The following is a 16,251-nucleotide window of genomic DNA, read 5'->3' on the forward strand; positions in this document are numbered from 1 at the left end:
ATAAATAAATTAGAAACTTTGATAATGTAGATATGCTAAATATAAAATTTATCAACTTTGCTAGCATATAAGTTATATTCAATTGTCACTTCATCATTATTCTTCAATGATTTGTTATAGTTATTTTCAAATTATTTTTCATTATATATATATATATATATATATAGAATGAAAGAGAGAGAGATAGGAGAATTTAGATCCATTGTTGTGATGTTATTTGTAAATTTATTTTATTTTCAAAGTAAAAATCTATAAAATATTCAAAAATAGTTGCATATATATTTATTTAAGAATCTAAGTATTAATGTTTTAAGGTTAAAGTATCAAGAATTTTACAAAAACTAAACAAGTTATTTTATTTACTAATTGTAATACAAAATACAAATTTGTAGGTACACATATAAGTAAGGTATTTGTGTAAGGAATAGAAGAAGAATATTTCAAGCTAGAGAATTACTTCATACAATTAGGTTTTAAAAAGTCTTTCCACTATAAAAACCTCATAATAGATGCACAAATACAAAAATGTACAAATCATCATTAGATTATAGATCTACTGTAAGAACAAGAAACAAAAACCTTTGAATTAAAATGTTATAATTGAATAAATACCTATTTTAATTAGAAACAGTGATTTAATGATTCTGCTACAAATAAGAAGTGATATTAAATTAGTAATATTTATTTTAAAAAATCATAACACAGCTTTTTTTTCTTTTTTTTTTAGTTTAGTTTTATTTTCTAAATTAAATCAACTTGTAAACTCCAATACATACTAGCTAATAACAAAAACCCAAAAATCCTAAGGTGCCGACTTTCAAATGTCAATTGAAAACAGAATTTTAGAGACCAGGATAATAATTAAATTTTGAAGAGTCCAAAATTTAGAACTATTTTTGTGAATATAACTTACACTATTTTTATTTTATTTTTTCAATCTAACATTTACTACCTTCCAGCAAAGCTCTTTACAATTTGAGAACAAGATGGTGCAAGATGGTGAGAAAGAATCTGTAAAGAAGTAGGGAGAAAGAATGAGGAAATCAAAACGTGCATTATTATTACTACTATTATTGATGGGACATGGCGGTTTCAGCGAGGAAGTAAACGCACTCTCTCATTAGCGTTGGAATCCGGTCTACTTTGGATCCGGTTTCCGTCTGCAGGACGGACCATTGTGCTCCGTCTCTCTCTCTCTCTCTCTCTCTCTCTGCCTGAGAGGCCTGCGTTGCTGGCTCTCCCCGTGATTGTGATTGTGTGATTGTGTGATTGTGCTCTCCCCTTCCCTCCCGTGCTGCAATTATCTGCCGTAGTGTATTTACATTGCACAATGATGCCATCGTTCTCTGTTCCTTCGCCACCCTTGACAGTGCGTCTCCTCTGCTCCTCTTCTCAACCCTAAATGCTACCCTGCTCATCAGGATCCCCCGACTGCTATATTGTTGCTGTGCTTTTAGATTGCCCCACTACTTTTTCCTGCTCTCTTGATCTGTTCTGCTCCACTGATGGAATAGAGCTCAGCTAACAGGATCGCGTCACAAACATAAAAATCAATCATGGGCCGGTTACTGGAGTATTTTCTTGTCTGTGGTCTGGGCCCCGATCTGCAAACCACCTACATTCCTCCAACCCGCGGCTACTTTGGAACCAATGCCTACTATCAACCTGCTCTCCTCGATCAGTTTCCCCCCTCTGAACTTGCAGCCTGCCCTGATCCCCCTGATCAACTCCCTGTGGTAAGCTCTACTGCTCTCCTACATTCCTTGTTCATGCCATTGTGTATCATCGTTTCGACTGCTTTGTGGAGAAGGTTTTCAAGCTCCGCAGAATCAAATCACGCCCTTCGAATCGCAATAATTTATGAGCGATACGAGCATTTTGGACTTTAGTATTGATTGCCGCTTTCGAGATTAGGGTTTTGTATTTGGAGAAACTACTATAGCCACCTTTCGAATTGTATCAACTCGCAATGATGCTTCTGATCTCGCTCTGCCACGCAGTGTGTGCTGCCTGATGGAGTGAGAATTTATTCACAAGGACCGAGCTCACAGGATCCGAGCAGCAGTCCCCGCAGCTACCCCATCGTGCTCACTGGTACAAGCTCAGTTCTTTTTTTATATTTCGTTTTACGCGCTCAAAAATTGGTGTTGCTGTATCTCTCACCTTGTTCAACTTCTATGATCTATGTGGAAGGTTCACTGATAGTTGTAGTTCGTGCTTGGTGCAAAATTGGTAGTCTTCATTTTTGCTTAGAATGTCATGTATTAGAGTACGATTATCTGTTGAGGGTTAGGATTTTTGGTGATGGAAATTGAGCATGCTTAGTGCAATGTGGATGGTAGCTTTGCTTGTCGCCGTCCAATTACTAGGGTCTGGGCGATGGCTTATCTGCTTAAATCGTTCATCTAAAATCTCTTGTAAGCAGAAATAAATGCTTGAACAGTGAGTCTGATTTCTTTGTTGCAGAGGGGGATGGTTCAAAAATATATTTGAGCTGCATTGCGTTTCGTGACCCCGTGGATGATGATGTCGCTCAAGCCTACAATATTCCTGCGAATTATTATGTTGACAAGTGTATCTGTTTTCTTTCTCGCTCTCCATGCTTTGAATTGTTTCGGGATGCACTCGAGGAAATATATCGCTGTTGCTTTTCAGCTTCTGGTTGCAGGTATCCGATCCATGCTCATAAATTTCAATTACTATTGTTACTCAGTACGAGAGAGTTCCTCGACGCACGTTAGCTTCGTCGCTCTGCCCAACCTAATAACGCATCCTTTATAATAAATTATTCTGAAGTCACGTTTCATGAGCTATGGAAAAGTTACGAACATTCCCTGAAAATCCCGTTAATCCCGTGGAGGTTTTAGACTTGTGCACTGTCTTCTTTTAGCACTGATCAAGTGTTGCTGAAATCAGCGCAATGAGTGAGTTCTCAGAAGGCAAGCATGTATTCGTCAATTAAAGAATAATTCCTTTACGTGAGAGGACTACGGTGTTGTCCACGTGAAACCGTCTATCTTAAGGAAGAATCCCAACTGACTTAGCCTTTAATTGAGGAGTATGTTCTATTCCTAGTACTCATTTGAAGTAATCTTCTGACGGATTACTATGGATAGAATCCGCGATCATAGTTGAAGTGATCGGGTTGGTCAAAGCACTCATGTTAGGGTCTTCTCAGGATGTTCTTACCGATGAGTGCATGTCAAAGCCATTCGGATGGACTGTATATAATCAATGTGATTTCATTCCCGAACTAATATTACTAACCAGACGCCTATAACATTTGTATCTTGTTTGGATGCAGCAAGCCCATATGGGACATCATTGCGCACGTGGTCTTGTCTGTCCCATTTCCGAGTCCAGGAATGGGTCAGATATTGTTTTCTGTGGATAGCTACCTGCTGACAGTTGAAGCTCCACCAAAGGATGGCCTTCCTCATGCAGATGTGGGTTACCTATCACTGCTTCATTCCAATTTGTATAGTTGTGTTTTTTTTTTTTTTTTTTTTTTTTTTTTTTTTTTTTTTTTTTAATTTCATACTTGAGTATCCTTTAAATTCTGATTTTGGTATTTGTACACGTTAATTACTTCACAGAAGTTTACGAACAGGAGTTGACTTGCTCTTGCTTATACTGAGATCAGTGATTTGGTGGTTTAGATGTCATTTGAGCCCTTGGTGCGGTCCTTGGACATCGAGAATTTGATACTTCTCTTTACAGCTGTTCTTTTGGAACGACGTATTCTCCTGCGTGCAAACAAGTACGGCATCAATTGCCTTGTGTAGTATTTTGATTCAGTAAGATTTACAGCAATTTTTTTTGGTTTCCCGAACATTTTTATCACACAATTTATGGTACTAGGTGATAGTGAGGGGAACCTGCAGCAAGTAGTTATAATCATCCTTCTTTATCACTGTTGACTATCCATATCAAGACTACGAGCCTGTAGACAGCAACTTGGAGCAGTTTTCACTTGGTCGGCTTGTTTGACAAACTGATTTGGTCGATCTACAGATATTCGTTGTTGACGGTTGTTGCAGAATCCATTCGCCTTTTGATTTATCCCGTCCAATGGCAGGTGATTTTTGTAGCTTGGTGGATATTTACTGAGTGCGTATTGGCTCTTAGTTTACTTTGGGTGCATATCTATAAACAATCTCATCAATGTCTTATTAATATTATAAAAGCTTGTTCGAAGGTGTGTCCAACTTGGGTGTCTCTACTTGAGTAGTCTTTAGTTGTATTGAGGATTGTAACACACATGTGTGAAGCTTTACTCTAGTTCTTGGAAATTGCCGCATTTATGTGCAGCATGTGTACATTCCTGTTTTATTTTTTGCGGGAGTGGACTACATTGATGCGCCAACTCCATATCTCATGGGTTTGCACTCAAGTATCGATATCCATTCGGCAAGCTTAGATGGAGTAAGTGTATTTGATTGAAACTGTCTTTCTATTTATTTATTGAGATGACTAGATGGCTAAAATCTTGTTTATTAACACAGTTATAGTACTAAAAGTCAAAATTTTATTTGTGCGAATAATTTGCGAAAATCGAGAATATCTTCTTCATTGTATAATACTACTTGCATCAGCTTTATTTCGTTCTTATTGTGAAAGATATTCCGAATCTGAATATTTTAGATTGAAATGATTTGCTAGAAAAGAAATCTACGTTCTCTATGACGCCTACCACTCAAGACACAGAAGGCGTAGTATATATGTCATCTTAATACTTAAGGTATTGTGAGAATGCTGTAAATGCTTACGCCAGCTGGCGTTTATGTTGTGTGGTTCAAGTTTCTATATTAGATATCGCTACTAGCGTAGTTTGCAACAGCAGTATCCTGGATCTAAGTGGCTTGATTGTATTTGTAGGTGATGGTGGTGGATTTGGACAACAATAAAGTGGACTGTGGTGATGCTTTACCGAATTTGCCAGAGACGGAAGGGAGGCAGCTCCGAAACTCTTTGTTACAGTTGGTGCATCCTACTCTCACGCATATGGATCGTTTGCGTTCTACGAATTCTTTCGTACGTCGATTTTCAAAGCCTTGGTGCAAGGATCATGACACTGAGTTGAGGTATACTGTGAGCATATGCTTGCTCCTTGATGTCTTCAATCATTACAAAAGATCCTGGTGATTTTCTTGTTAATGGCTATGCTTGTGCTGAATTGAATGCGTTGCTCATTAGTATACTTCACTTGATTATGTCTTTACTTTACTAACTAACTCGGACGATATCCAGGCTCATCTTTTTACAATTCTTCGCCTCAGTGTTGAGTGGCTACCGTGATTTTGTGGTAAGTCAGGTTTCCTCAGTATTTTCATGTTGTTTTGGTGAAGCGTATGACATTTAGACGAGACTTTCTTTTCGAACTCCACAAATTCTTCTAGCAGTGAGCATTTATTTGTAATTGCCTGTCTACAGGATTCTGTTATTCGTGCAGCAAACCCTTTCAATGCGGGTGCTTTTCTCAGGAAGAGATCCCGGATAATGGGGTGTTCAGACGATACCATGGTATGTTTCACTAAGCATAGTAGGGAGATCTCTTTTATTGAACTGATCTTTCCTGATAGTGTGATAACAATTGATTTCATTCATTCATTATTTAAAATATTTTGTGTTGACTTCATCTATATGTTTAGGTTTTATTTTGATAAAACTTATGGATTTAATTTTCCTTCAATGAAGCGGTCTCATTTCCCGTGCTTTCGTAGGTGACGGAGTGGCTAAGCTCTCAAGGTTTCATGTCATTCATAGTATCAGATGACTGTAGTTCCAATTCTGGGCCCAATTTGGTTGATAGACTTCAAGCAGCTATCAGTCGTGGTGAAGACCGTTACTCTGTTCTGCCTGCAAGACCAAACGCACCTGAGGTGCTCACAGTTCTTGACGCTGATAGACAAGTTCCAGGTACCCTATACATCTGATCTTAGGTCTTGTTTTTTTGCTTCTAAAACTTGGATGTAGAAAGTATAATTTGGTGTTTTGAAACTTAAATAATGTCTGGACATAACGTTCTATTGCCCATTCCTTTGTGCTAGAACCTAATATTTGTGTTAACAGTGTCTAGGTCAAGACATTGTTACGACCGTTTTCCAGCATTTCTTAGGACACCTGCACAGGACGAGAAGCGGAAGGCTATTTTAGCTGCCGCTGTTGAACAATTGAGAAAAAGGTAATTGTTTCTGTGCGATTGATTGGCAACGCTTATTCTATCCTGCAGAGCCTCTTCTTGGTGGTGTATTCAATCAGGATCAAACAACTGCGTTGTTGCACTCATTGCTTTTCATTGTTTATGTCACATTTCACGTCATTGTGACTACTGCTAGTCAAATTTCAAGTTTCCTCTTTTGTGTGATTATTTACAACGGATTACGAGAGTTTCTGATGAACAATTGGAATCTATTTCGGATTTTAAGAGAAATTCCACAATTTTTGTCAATACTTCAAGGATGGTTGGATGGTAAGTCCATTGAAAAGACTTACGTCACCGCACATTTACCGATTAGTTCTTACTATACTTGCGTGTGATTTGCAGCTCTTTTGGACCTGGAGGAAATGCAGATAATCTTAATTCACAAGCGGTGAGTTCCATGCTTCTCAAATTCACAAGGTTACATTTGAAAGTGATTTGTTTTTAAAGATTTGGACTAATCGAAGTTATGCTTACGGGGTACCTGCAATTTGAGACCGACTCGTGTAGTTTCAAGTCGAAACTAAACATTTATTGAAAGTAGAAGATATCTGTAACTCAAGTTTCTTTCCTTCATTGCTTTGAATCATGGTAGTGATAGAGGTTAATGCAATACTCTTTTTCATATATAGAAGTTGTCTTCGCATGTTCATTGTTGGAGTTGTGTATAGTAATCATGCGGCTGTCTGTCTTTTCTCACAGGCTGAGCAGGATCTCATGGTTAATGACATCAAAGCCAAACTCCAGGTTAGTTTGTAAATAGTTTCATGTTTGTAAATTGTTTTTCTTTGCAAGTTCAGTTAAAGTTTTCTCGTTTTGGGTATACTTAATTAGTTCTGTTTCCGATTGTGGAGATATTCATCAATGCTTGTACTTTTATGACATTCATAGCGTCTGACCTGAATGTGTGGGTTTGGATATCAGGGTTTATGGAAACGGCTTGTCAGTCTCGGTCCTACCGAGGATCCTCTATCTTCTGCTGAGTATGGTACTATTTCAGGTGAGTTGCACATACAATTTTACCGAGGATTCTGAATGCAAAAAGTTTGGCTTAAAGTTACTTGATCACTTATTTGACAACGTGAGTGTGGAGAGGTTAATAAAGCCACTGCTTAAGTTTCATGAATGATGGCCTGCTCAGTGTTCGAGGAGAAGTGAATTTGTTTTTCTACTGTGACTATTTTCGATGTACGGATTTGCTAATATCTAAGGTTTGTTGTCATGCAGTGTTAATAGAGTCAGACGCAGACATTGGACGCAGTGGGTTTGTGGAATGTCTAAGAGAACATATCCAATCTGTAAGTATATTGGTCTGAGATTTTTTGATTTGATTATCTGCTTTCTGTTGATGTACGTAAGACAGTCACTTCAGACTGATTGCTTGTCTGTGAATAGTTGATCTTATTCTGTTGTCTTTAAATTAGCTTATCGAAGAATGTTTGTTTCTAAAGTTTTTGTGCTGGTTACCTTTTTTGTAATTAGCTATTGAGATATTGCTGTCTCATTGTTATTTACAGGGTTGGGAGTGTGACCTCACGGAGCTTCAGTTTAATGCAGTAAAGGAACTGGTTCGTGAACTTGGACTTCTGTGCACTATTTGACTTCCGTATGCATTGGTAGACCCTTAGAAGATTGTTGCATTTCATGTCAAGTCGGGAGGTGCTGCCCATGTGGCAAGTGTGTTCGTTCAGTGCATTGGTTACTTTTGTTTTCTGGTAACTTCTGTAAATCAAATCAACTCTGATTGGAGTGAGCTTCAGTTTATACATTTGAAATATTCTTCTCTTGTTTTCAATCCTTCAGAGTACATGCTTGTTTAACGATTATCGTTTGTTACTTTGCAGATGAAAACAACCATAAGTAGAGCCGCTTCTCGCAATGATATGAAAATAGTACGTCACTCTTTGGAAATTGCTTCAGAAATCCACCGCAAGGATCATGCTAACGTAACTGACTATATCCAACGTCATCTTGGGGCTCTGCCTGTATGGGATGATCTTCGGTGAGTTTATGAGAATTACTATCTTGAACTTCAATATTGTTCTTTGCATCATCACTTATATTGACGGAAAGTTTGGTTGAAGAAGTTGGCCACAAGAATTCTCCTGTTCTAGATATTGATGATTAACTAGGTTTGTGAATCATTCTTAGACTGAAGGTAAACTGCACTTTTAAAATCCAATTTCACTTCAGTTTGTTTCCCTTCATGCAGAAAGAATGTAAGTATAGTTGGTCTGATGTGCAGATTCTGGGAGGGATACTTTGATCACCTTATGTACATGGATTCAGATAACAAGTACCTATCTACATTCTCATATTCCCTCTTGTTGTCGTCATAAGTCAAGATTGTTGTGCTCTCCTTTTTGCATTGTTGAGGTTGTCATTGATTTACTGAAGTATGCGGTCTTTCAGTTTGATTATGATATATATCGGTCCATATGTTCTGGAAAGTCATTTTTGTTATTTGCTACAATTTCCTTACACTTGACACAACTTTACACTACTTGCCAAACTTTCTGAATGTATTTTCATATAGTATATGGAGGTTAAGCTGAGTCAGTAAACCTTATCAATTGTATCAGGAATGGTCCTTACGCAGCTCTTGTGACTGAACACCTTGTCGTATTGGCCAAACATATGGTAAATATGTTAAACTTCAAATCCGCGCTTTTTTCTTTGAAAGATATGACAAGATTAGCAGCATATCAACTTGTTCGTGTTCTTTCACATTTGAATATATTCCTTGAATAGGAAGAATCTAGTCAAAAGTTCCGATTGAATAGAGATGTTCAGCATGTTGCTTGTTCCTCATTTTGTCCATCCAGTTGTAGCCTGACACTAAAAATAAAACACCTGTTTGGGTTTGAATGTGAAGGCCGGTTTGGGTTTTCGTGACTTGAAGGCCTGGACTATTTTGGAGACCATTGCGAAAAACAACAGCCCTGGTGTCAATAATTTGGTTTGTGTCCCTCTGTTGTTTAGAGCATTTTCTTTTGTTCATTTTGGTACAAGTTGCACATCAAATTTTGTGTAGCTCTATGCAGCAGCTTCTGGTCTATGTAACACAGATTCACTAATCTTCAGTCTTTCTACTTCTGTGTCTTCTTTAGTTCAGTTTAGTGTGTAACTCCATAACATTTGGTAGGCATGTTGTGCAGATCGGATTGAGGGGTTTGCTAGCCCTTATGCGTTATGCAGGAGAGGGTTATTGGGGGCTTTTACCTGATCAAGCCATGCAGCTACACACGCAACAACAGCAACAAATTACAGATCAAAGCACTAGTGATGAGAATAACCAGTCTTCCTCAGAGACTACTGGCATAGGCAGGAGCTGGGTGCAAAGTATGTTCAGTCGGGACCGAAATGCACTCAATCACTCTGGTGGTACTGGTCGTGCTCGGGGCAGCCAACCCGCCCTTGGTAAGGTTCTTGTTTCGTACTTATTCTATGCAGTTAGAACTACCGAAATAGTAGCTTTCTGAAGTGGTTGGCCGAATAGGATCTGAGATTGTATCTTTTTCTGCTCTGAAATTGCCAGTCTGGAAATATTCTTTGATTTGTCTGACCTCGTATCAAATTCTGCAGTTTCAGACGTCTCTAATCAGTAGTATCCTATTGAGCCGCCTGGAATTAGGCTTTTCTGAATGAACTCTATTGTGCGTGTGTAAAATTGGTTATTATACACGATTTTGCAGAGCGAAGTGACAGCAGCAGAACTATGCAGACACCAGCTCCAGAGCCAGGCTCCCGTGCAGGTGCGAATAGAGGTTCATCCGGAGTGCGGTTGCTGCGGGGCCACAAAGCCGCTGTAACAGCCCTACATGCTGGCATCAGACAAGAAATGGGAGACTGTATGGGAGACTATGAAGACACTGGTTATTTCATTAGTGGATCAGCCGACTGCACGGTATGGCTGCATGGAACCTCAGTTCTTTGGGGTACATGTAAGCATTCATGTTCTGAGTGGCAAGTATGCAGTGATATCACAGTGATGCACTCTGTACAAAAGCACTTGAACCCTCCAAATATTCGTCTTTATTATTCTCTGTCAGTTGCAACAAGTGATCGTGTTTGACTCATAAATGAACACCGCAGATAAAAATCTGGGATCCAAGTCTGCGAGGATCGGAGTTGCGAGCCACTTTCATTGGTCACACTAGGTTCGTCCGGACTCCTGCATCGTCCTTCAAAGCTTTCCTACAAGATCCGTTGAGTGTTGCACCATAAAGTTATCATGTCCAACCCGCTTTGGGTACGTTAAATCAGTTCTCAAGTAGGAAAATCAGAGACCATGTGATGTTGGCGTTGACTGTGTGAAATTACACATTTACAGGCCTATTCGCGCAATTAGCTCAGACAAGATACGCGTGGTCTCAGGCTCAGACGATAATCGTGTGTTGGTGTGGGATAAAAATTCCAAGCAGCTCCAGCAAGAGTTGAAAGGTCACGAAGGGAAGGTAATTTGGTGCTCTCTTCTGGTTATTTGCCTGTGGTAATGTGAGAATTCTCACCTGTAATATCCTCCGCCGTAAGTACTTGAGTTCTTGGGCTCGTTTGACCTTTTATGAGACTTGAGCTAAGGACCCCATACTACCTTGTCATTAAATATGATGCAATCTGTTAAATTAGTCCTCTTCGGTGGTCTTGAGTTACTATTAGGTTGTTTCAAATTGTGATCTATTATGTGCAGATAATATATTCATTGTTTACACTTCTCCATTACCTTGATAGTCTCTCTTAGTAAATGTATAAATTGCTCATCATTGATCCCCCTACTCAACACATTGTGCACAGAAATATATCCTTGTTCCCATGTATTGTATTGTATGCGTTTGTTGCTAATTTTTTGGTCAGTTTGTGAGCGTCGTGGTTGTGTATTTTAGATTCAAAGGGATTTAAATTTATTACAAATGACACTATTTTATTCAAATTTTCATGTGTTCTGGTGTCTGGTCTTGGATACACAGGTGAATATTGTGCGAATGCTGAAAGGAGAGCGCATCCTTTCGGCATCTCATGATGGCAGTGTTAAGATGTGGGATATACGCAGCGATTCATGCGTTGCCACCGTGGGAAAAAGCCCGAGTCCCATATTATGTATGGATTATGATGACAGCACTGAAATATTGGCTGCTGCTGGTGTAGATGGGTATGTCTCCTGCGCTCTTCGATCGTGGAAAGTTTCTAGTATATTCTCTGTAGAATGCTACAGATTAGGAATGCACGGAAGGTCCTTATGAGTCTTCTGTGCTGATTTACGTGCGCTCTTTTGAGAAGATAAAATTTGAGTATGTTGAGTTTGTTGAGCCATTAATGCAGATGTGCTTTTTGTGGTTCGCATGAAAACACTAGGGGAATATGAATATTGTAATGATCTTTTCCATAAGAGTAGGCAGTTAAAGGGGAGATGTTTCCGTTCGAAAGTCTCTGTCCTCCTTAGAACCAGAAAATGTAAACTTGAAGGTCAAATAACAACTATGCATTCTGAATCTGAATTGCCGATTGGCAAAAACAGCGTTGGAAATGTCTGGGATGTTCGAGCAGGGAAGAAAATGCACAGTTTAATTGGACACTCGAGTTGGATCAGGTATTGAAACCTTGCTGATAGTCTTTGAATAAGTGTGGCAGCAGCAATTGTAGTTGCTAAAATTGAAGCATTCTTTCTTTTTGCAGTTGTTCATATGTACTGAAGGACTTGATTGCGAAGTGCAGATCATTGAGAATGGGGGATAATTCAATTGTGACTGGTAGTGATGACTGGACTGCGCGCGTATGGTCTGTTTCAAATGGCGCATGCGAGGCGGTCTTAGCATGTCATTCTGGGGCTGTCACTAATGTGGAGTATTGTTCTGCAGATAAAGGCATTATCACTGGTAAGATGCTTCTAGTAGATATTTTAAGGAGAATTGATATTATTGTTTTGATCTCTTGAAGAATGAGATGTCATTCCCACATTTTGCACTGTTGATGTACGAGAACTGCCTTACAAATTTGTTCTTTAGTATTTTGTGCTCATGAACCTTGCCGTAAATCTAATAACTGTTGTGGAATGTACTTGTTTGATGTTGAGGGTATTATACTTTCCTCAGTATATTGTTTCTGTTGCTGCATAAGATCATTAGATTTGTGGCAAACCACATTTTCTTTGCTGATATCCTGAACAGTCTAGTTGGATTAACTTGGAAATCAGCATAGATAATCAACATTACGTTCTTGTCACACAGGTTCTGCCGACGGGTTGGTTCGCATTTGGGAACTAGCGGAAGGTAAAGCACCATAGTAATGTTTAACCCCTTCAATCAGGAAATTTGTGTTTCTTCTCTGATTGTCTTATCACGAGTGTCAGCTCTATCCATGAATGTGACCTTACTTCTGTATGTTGTAATCATCGCACTGTTAGATATTGATGATTTTGGTGGATGCAGGGAATTCCCTAAAATGTGTCAGCAGCTTAGAAGGTGTTCATGCAGGCGGTATTCTGAGCATCAAGGCAGGAAGTCGGTGGCTAGCAGTAGGAGCTTCTGATAACACCATGTCACTCTTTCATCGTCCTGAGCAGGATGATGGATCTCGTTTGCCCCCTTGGAAACTGCTACGCACTCCTCCTCGTAGTGCTGCAGTGGTAAGTCGATTAACTCTGTGATGTTCAGTTATTATTACCGTTTAAGGTTCTTATTTGTAAGAATGTACCTACTGAGAAATTTTGTTGAAAATATTCCACTATCTGTGTTTTTGCGAGTAATGATATATATTCAATCACCATTTTCAATTGTGTTTCGCAATGCAGGTAAGGTGCGTTGCATCGGATGTTGAAAGAGGTCGAATTTGCAGTGGAGCTCGAAATGGTTTACTTCGGCTGTGGGAACCCGTTACTGCTTATTAAGTATTTAATTACAAGCTGTCAGCAGATCTTTGCACGCAGTTGATGATGCAGTGTGCTTTGAACCTAGGAGTTACAATTGGATCGTCATTGTTTGTATTCAGCAACTTATCTAGGTTTCCAGCAGCACTGGTATGCTGTTTAGAGTTCTCACAATGTAGGTGGTGCTCAAAATTCTTCTGCTGACCAATCAACAAATTACAGTTCATTGGAAGAATTCTTTATAAAAGTACGCTAGATTTGAATCCTCGAAGTTTTACTGAGCTTGTTTCCATCTGCTGCATTTAATTGAACTATGCCCAGAGTTCATCATCCCAGAATTTCGTTGTCTATTCCATCAGTTTAATGGAACATAATTAGTCAAAGTCGAGTTTGCAGATTTTGTACATCGGGATCTAATTTTCATGTTTATTCGTAAACCTGATTTATCAGCGTTCTTATTAGTTTCATTAGCGTTTTTGGTTTTTCCTTGTCTTTCCTTTTCTTCCTGCAGCTGGATGCTTTATTCCACCATGAAGATATTAGACAATGAATGCTTGATAGAGTGAAGATTTTCAGAAGGTTTTTTTCATTTTTTAAAAAACAATCATTTTAATTCGTTTCATAGTAATTTAACTTTTCAATCATTGCAATAATTCAATCCTCAATTCAAAATCGACCTTTTTCTTACATTAGTGCAAAAGTTGTCACTAATGCACAAAGTGCATTTATCCGCCAAAGCCTTTGACGGCACTGGTCCATACACTTAATTTTACACTTGGAAACCCCAGTCTAATTCAGATACTCTAATTTTTCACCGACTTCTCCTTAAATTTTCATCCTATGTGTTTTAATTAGTCAATAACAAGTGTTCAGGATTAGGTACTAAATAAGTCAATCTTATCCTAAATGGTTAAGAAACTGTTAAGAATTAGGATGTATTATTCAAAATCAATATGTTGTAATTTTTTGTTGAGTCCTCGTGTAATCTTCTTAGTTTTCAAAATTAAACATTGATTCAAAATAATTAATTAGTCATTGTCCAAATTTTTGTAACACTAAATTAACAAAAATACGACAGCATTTAAATAAAAAAATTTAATTACAAATGAACACATTTCAATTCTCAAATGGCTCAAATTTTAATAATGCATGAGTATACAATACAATAGTAGTCTGAAGGAAAATATATTTAACATATAAAATACAATCCATTTTTGTGAACAAAATAGTTTTATGAATAGTTTGGAATACCTTACTTTTATAGTAAATAAGTACACTAATAAATTTAAAGATAATAAAACACATAAAGCCTATTAATATTATAAATAGAAAAATAATATAGTTACATCATATAAAAATAAAAAAAATTAATATGAAGTGATATGTTTTTATTTTCTATTATTATTATTATTATTATTATTATTATTATTATTATTTAATTGTAAGTTAATAAAGAATTTATTTTAATTTTTGAAATTATCTTAATAAAGCTTAATCTTAGAATTTTTAAATACAATTATAAAATTGAGTCATAATAATTAAACTAGAAGAGACATCTTGTCAAAGACAAGAACTTGATAAAAACAAATAAACAAGTGAGACTTTTCTCAAAGAAAGATGACTAAATAGAAATAACTAAAAATATGTATTAAGAAAGAAATTGGAATAGCTATTGCCAAAAGACAAGAAAACTAAAGACCCTTGAAACTAGACTATAAGCAAGAAAGGAATTGATAAGAATAAAGAAGGCTTCATTCTTGCCTCTATATATACTATCTACCTAGGCGCTACGTGGTGATATTCTATATGACCTCCAAAAACGTGTTGACTTTGCACAACATGTATCTTAACTTGCAAGGCAAGTTTTCTTTATGGGCGCTACATAGTTAGCTTGTTCTACAAGCTACCAACATGTATGGCACGTGGTTAACTTGTTGATCAAGTTTCTAACCTACCAATCAAATACAAATACATATAAAGTCAAAGCAGCATCTATGAAGCTTCTAAGATGCTTCTCTAAAAGATATTATAAAATTAATCTACTTTTACCTACTTCTACTTATTCATATCACCTAGATAATAATTATAATAAATATATGTCCATGATATTACCTTCCCTTCTAGGGACGAGTTCCACAAGGAGCGGTGATCACGAGTCAAAGAAGTCTAAGATGCGGCAAATTGTATTTGCCACATACTCTGATCTTTGTTCTCTTCAAAGACGGTTGATAGGACCTCTCAACTATCGATAGTATCTCATACCAAGGCGGAAAGACCACCCAGTTATTTGATCGTTGTTGAGGCCTTCATAACTTCCTTCAAATAAAACATTTGGAACACCGTCACGAGTTGTTCCTACTTCTAGTAAAATCACCAAACATTGGGAGTCCCCTCCAAGGTCGTGATACCAAATGCATTGTATCTTGCTATTTATTTGAGGAAGAAAATGTTATTCTTAAGGAGCTTGATTTCGATTGTGTCGTCTTGAAGGTTGGGACAATCGTAATGTCTCGTCCAATAGTTCAACAAATGAAGGCTCTTCAGTCGAATCCGTTGGTTGTTGGTTCTTTATCTCTTTAGTGTCACAACTACAAAGAAGCTACAAATAAAGATTGAAAGTAGAATGTTATCTTACCTAGATCTTGTTTCTTTTATAAGGAAAGTTTTCATCTTGATTTTGATGGATGTCATCAATGAAAAGCCTCCACCACCTTTGGTACATTTGCAAGATTCTTTGCTCGCTCTCATGTGCATTCATTAATATCATATCCGTCCTAATAGATAAGATATTCTAATTTATTTTGGCACCGCCTTGAATCTAGAACTTCTTCCATTTTGAACTCTTCATTATTATCCACTTCTATAAGAGGAGGTGGAGTTTGTCTTTTTCTTAGTATGTCCACTGTCTTGTATGGTTCAAGAAGAGATACTTGGAATATCAGATGGATTTTCATTCACTCCGATAGGTGTAAACAATATGCAACTGAATTGATTTGTGCAGAAATAGAAAATGGTCCAAGTCTACTATAGTCTGACTTGTCATAAAGACGAGTGGTCTTGATATTACGATGAAGTAACCATACCTTATAATCCATGTAGAATGGTGGTTGTTCTTTTCGATAAACATCTGCATTGATCTTTTGTTGTTCTTGAGCTTCTTTTAACTGTACTTTTATTATTGTATGTA

At 37.6% G+C, this 16,251-nt stretch overlaps 1 protein-coding gene across 2 annotated transcripts; it reads left to right on the plus strand.

Annotated features, from left to right (window-relative positions):
* Positions 1-1,161: 1,161 nt before the first annotated feature.
* On the plus strand, positions 1,162-13,402 carry LOC112278026 (DENN domain and WD repeat-containing protein SCD1). Of its 2 annotated transcripts, XM_024511013.3 has the most exons (31): positions 1,162-1,736; positions 2,001-2,094; positions 2,467-2,668; positions 3,305-3,446; positions 3,660-3,760; positions 4,015-4,078; positions 4,312-4,425; positions 4,879-5,084; positions 5,251-5,305; positions 5,434-5,523; positions 5,724-5,919; positions 6,073-6,184; positions 6,548-6,593; positions 6,905-6,949; positions 7,127-7,202; positions 7,430-7,500; positions 7,720-7,770; positions 8,047-8,204; positions 8,448-8,498; positions 8,785-8,842; positions 9,078-9,161; positions 9,361-9,622; positions 9,898-10,109; positions 10,298-10,362; positions 10,536-10,659; positions 11,170-11,351; positions 11,718-11,789; positions 11,915-12,075; positions 12,427-12,468; positions 12,628-12,824; positions 12,990-13,402. In XM_024511013.3, exons 1-31 carry the CDS (start codon positions 1,557-1,559, stop codon positions 13,083-13,085), a joined length of 3,609 nt encoding a protein of 1,202 aa, XP_024366781.1. In that variant the 5' UTR covers positions 1,162-1,556; the 3' UTR covers positions 13,086-13,402. The 2 variants fall into 2 exon arrangements, with proteins under 2 accessions (XP_024366781.1, XP_090104118.1); XM_090247992.1 differs by lacking the exons at positions 1,162-1,736; positions 2,001-2,094; positions 2,467-2,668; positions 3,305-3,446 and having other exon boundaries at positions 4,041-4,078.
* The last annotated feature ends 2,849 nt before the right edge of the window (positions 13,403-16,251 follow it).

Source organism: Physcomitrium patens, chromosome 26 (genome assembly GCF_059467195.1).
Source record: "Physcomitrium patens ecotype Gransden chromosome 26, ASM5946719v1, whole genome shotgun sequence".
NCBI classification, from domain to species: Eukaryota; Viridiplantae; Streptophyta; class Bryopsida; order Funariales; family Funariaceae; genus Physcomitrium; species Physcomitrium patens.

Bases quoted from the DNA above. Each gene is read 5' to 3' on its own strand.
- LOC112278026 (XM_024511013.3), top strand. From the start codon at position 1,557: ATGGGCCGGTTACTGGAGTATTTTCTTGTCTGTGGTCTGGGCCCCGAT. The intron at 5,920-6,072 runs GTACCCTATACA...TTGTGTTAACAG, and splicing joins CGCTGATAGACAAGTTCCAG to TGTCTAGGTCAAGACATTGT. The intron at 7,203-7,429 runs GTGAGTTGCACA...GTTGTCATGCAG, and splicing joins TGAGTATGGTACTATTTCAG to TGTTAATAGAGTCAGACGCA.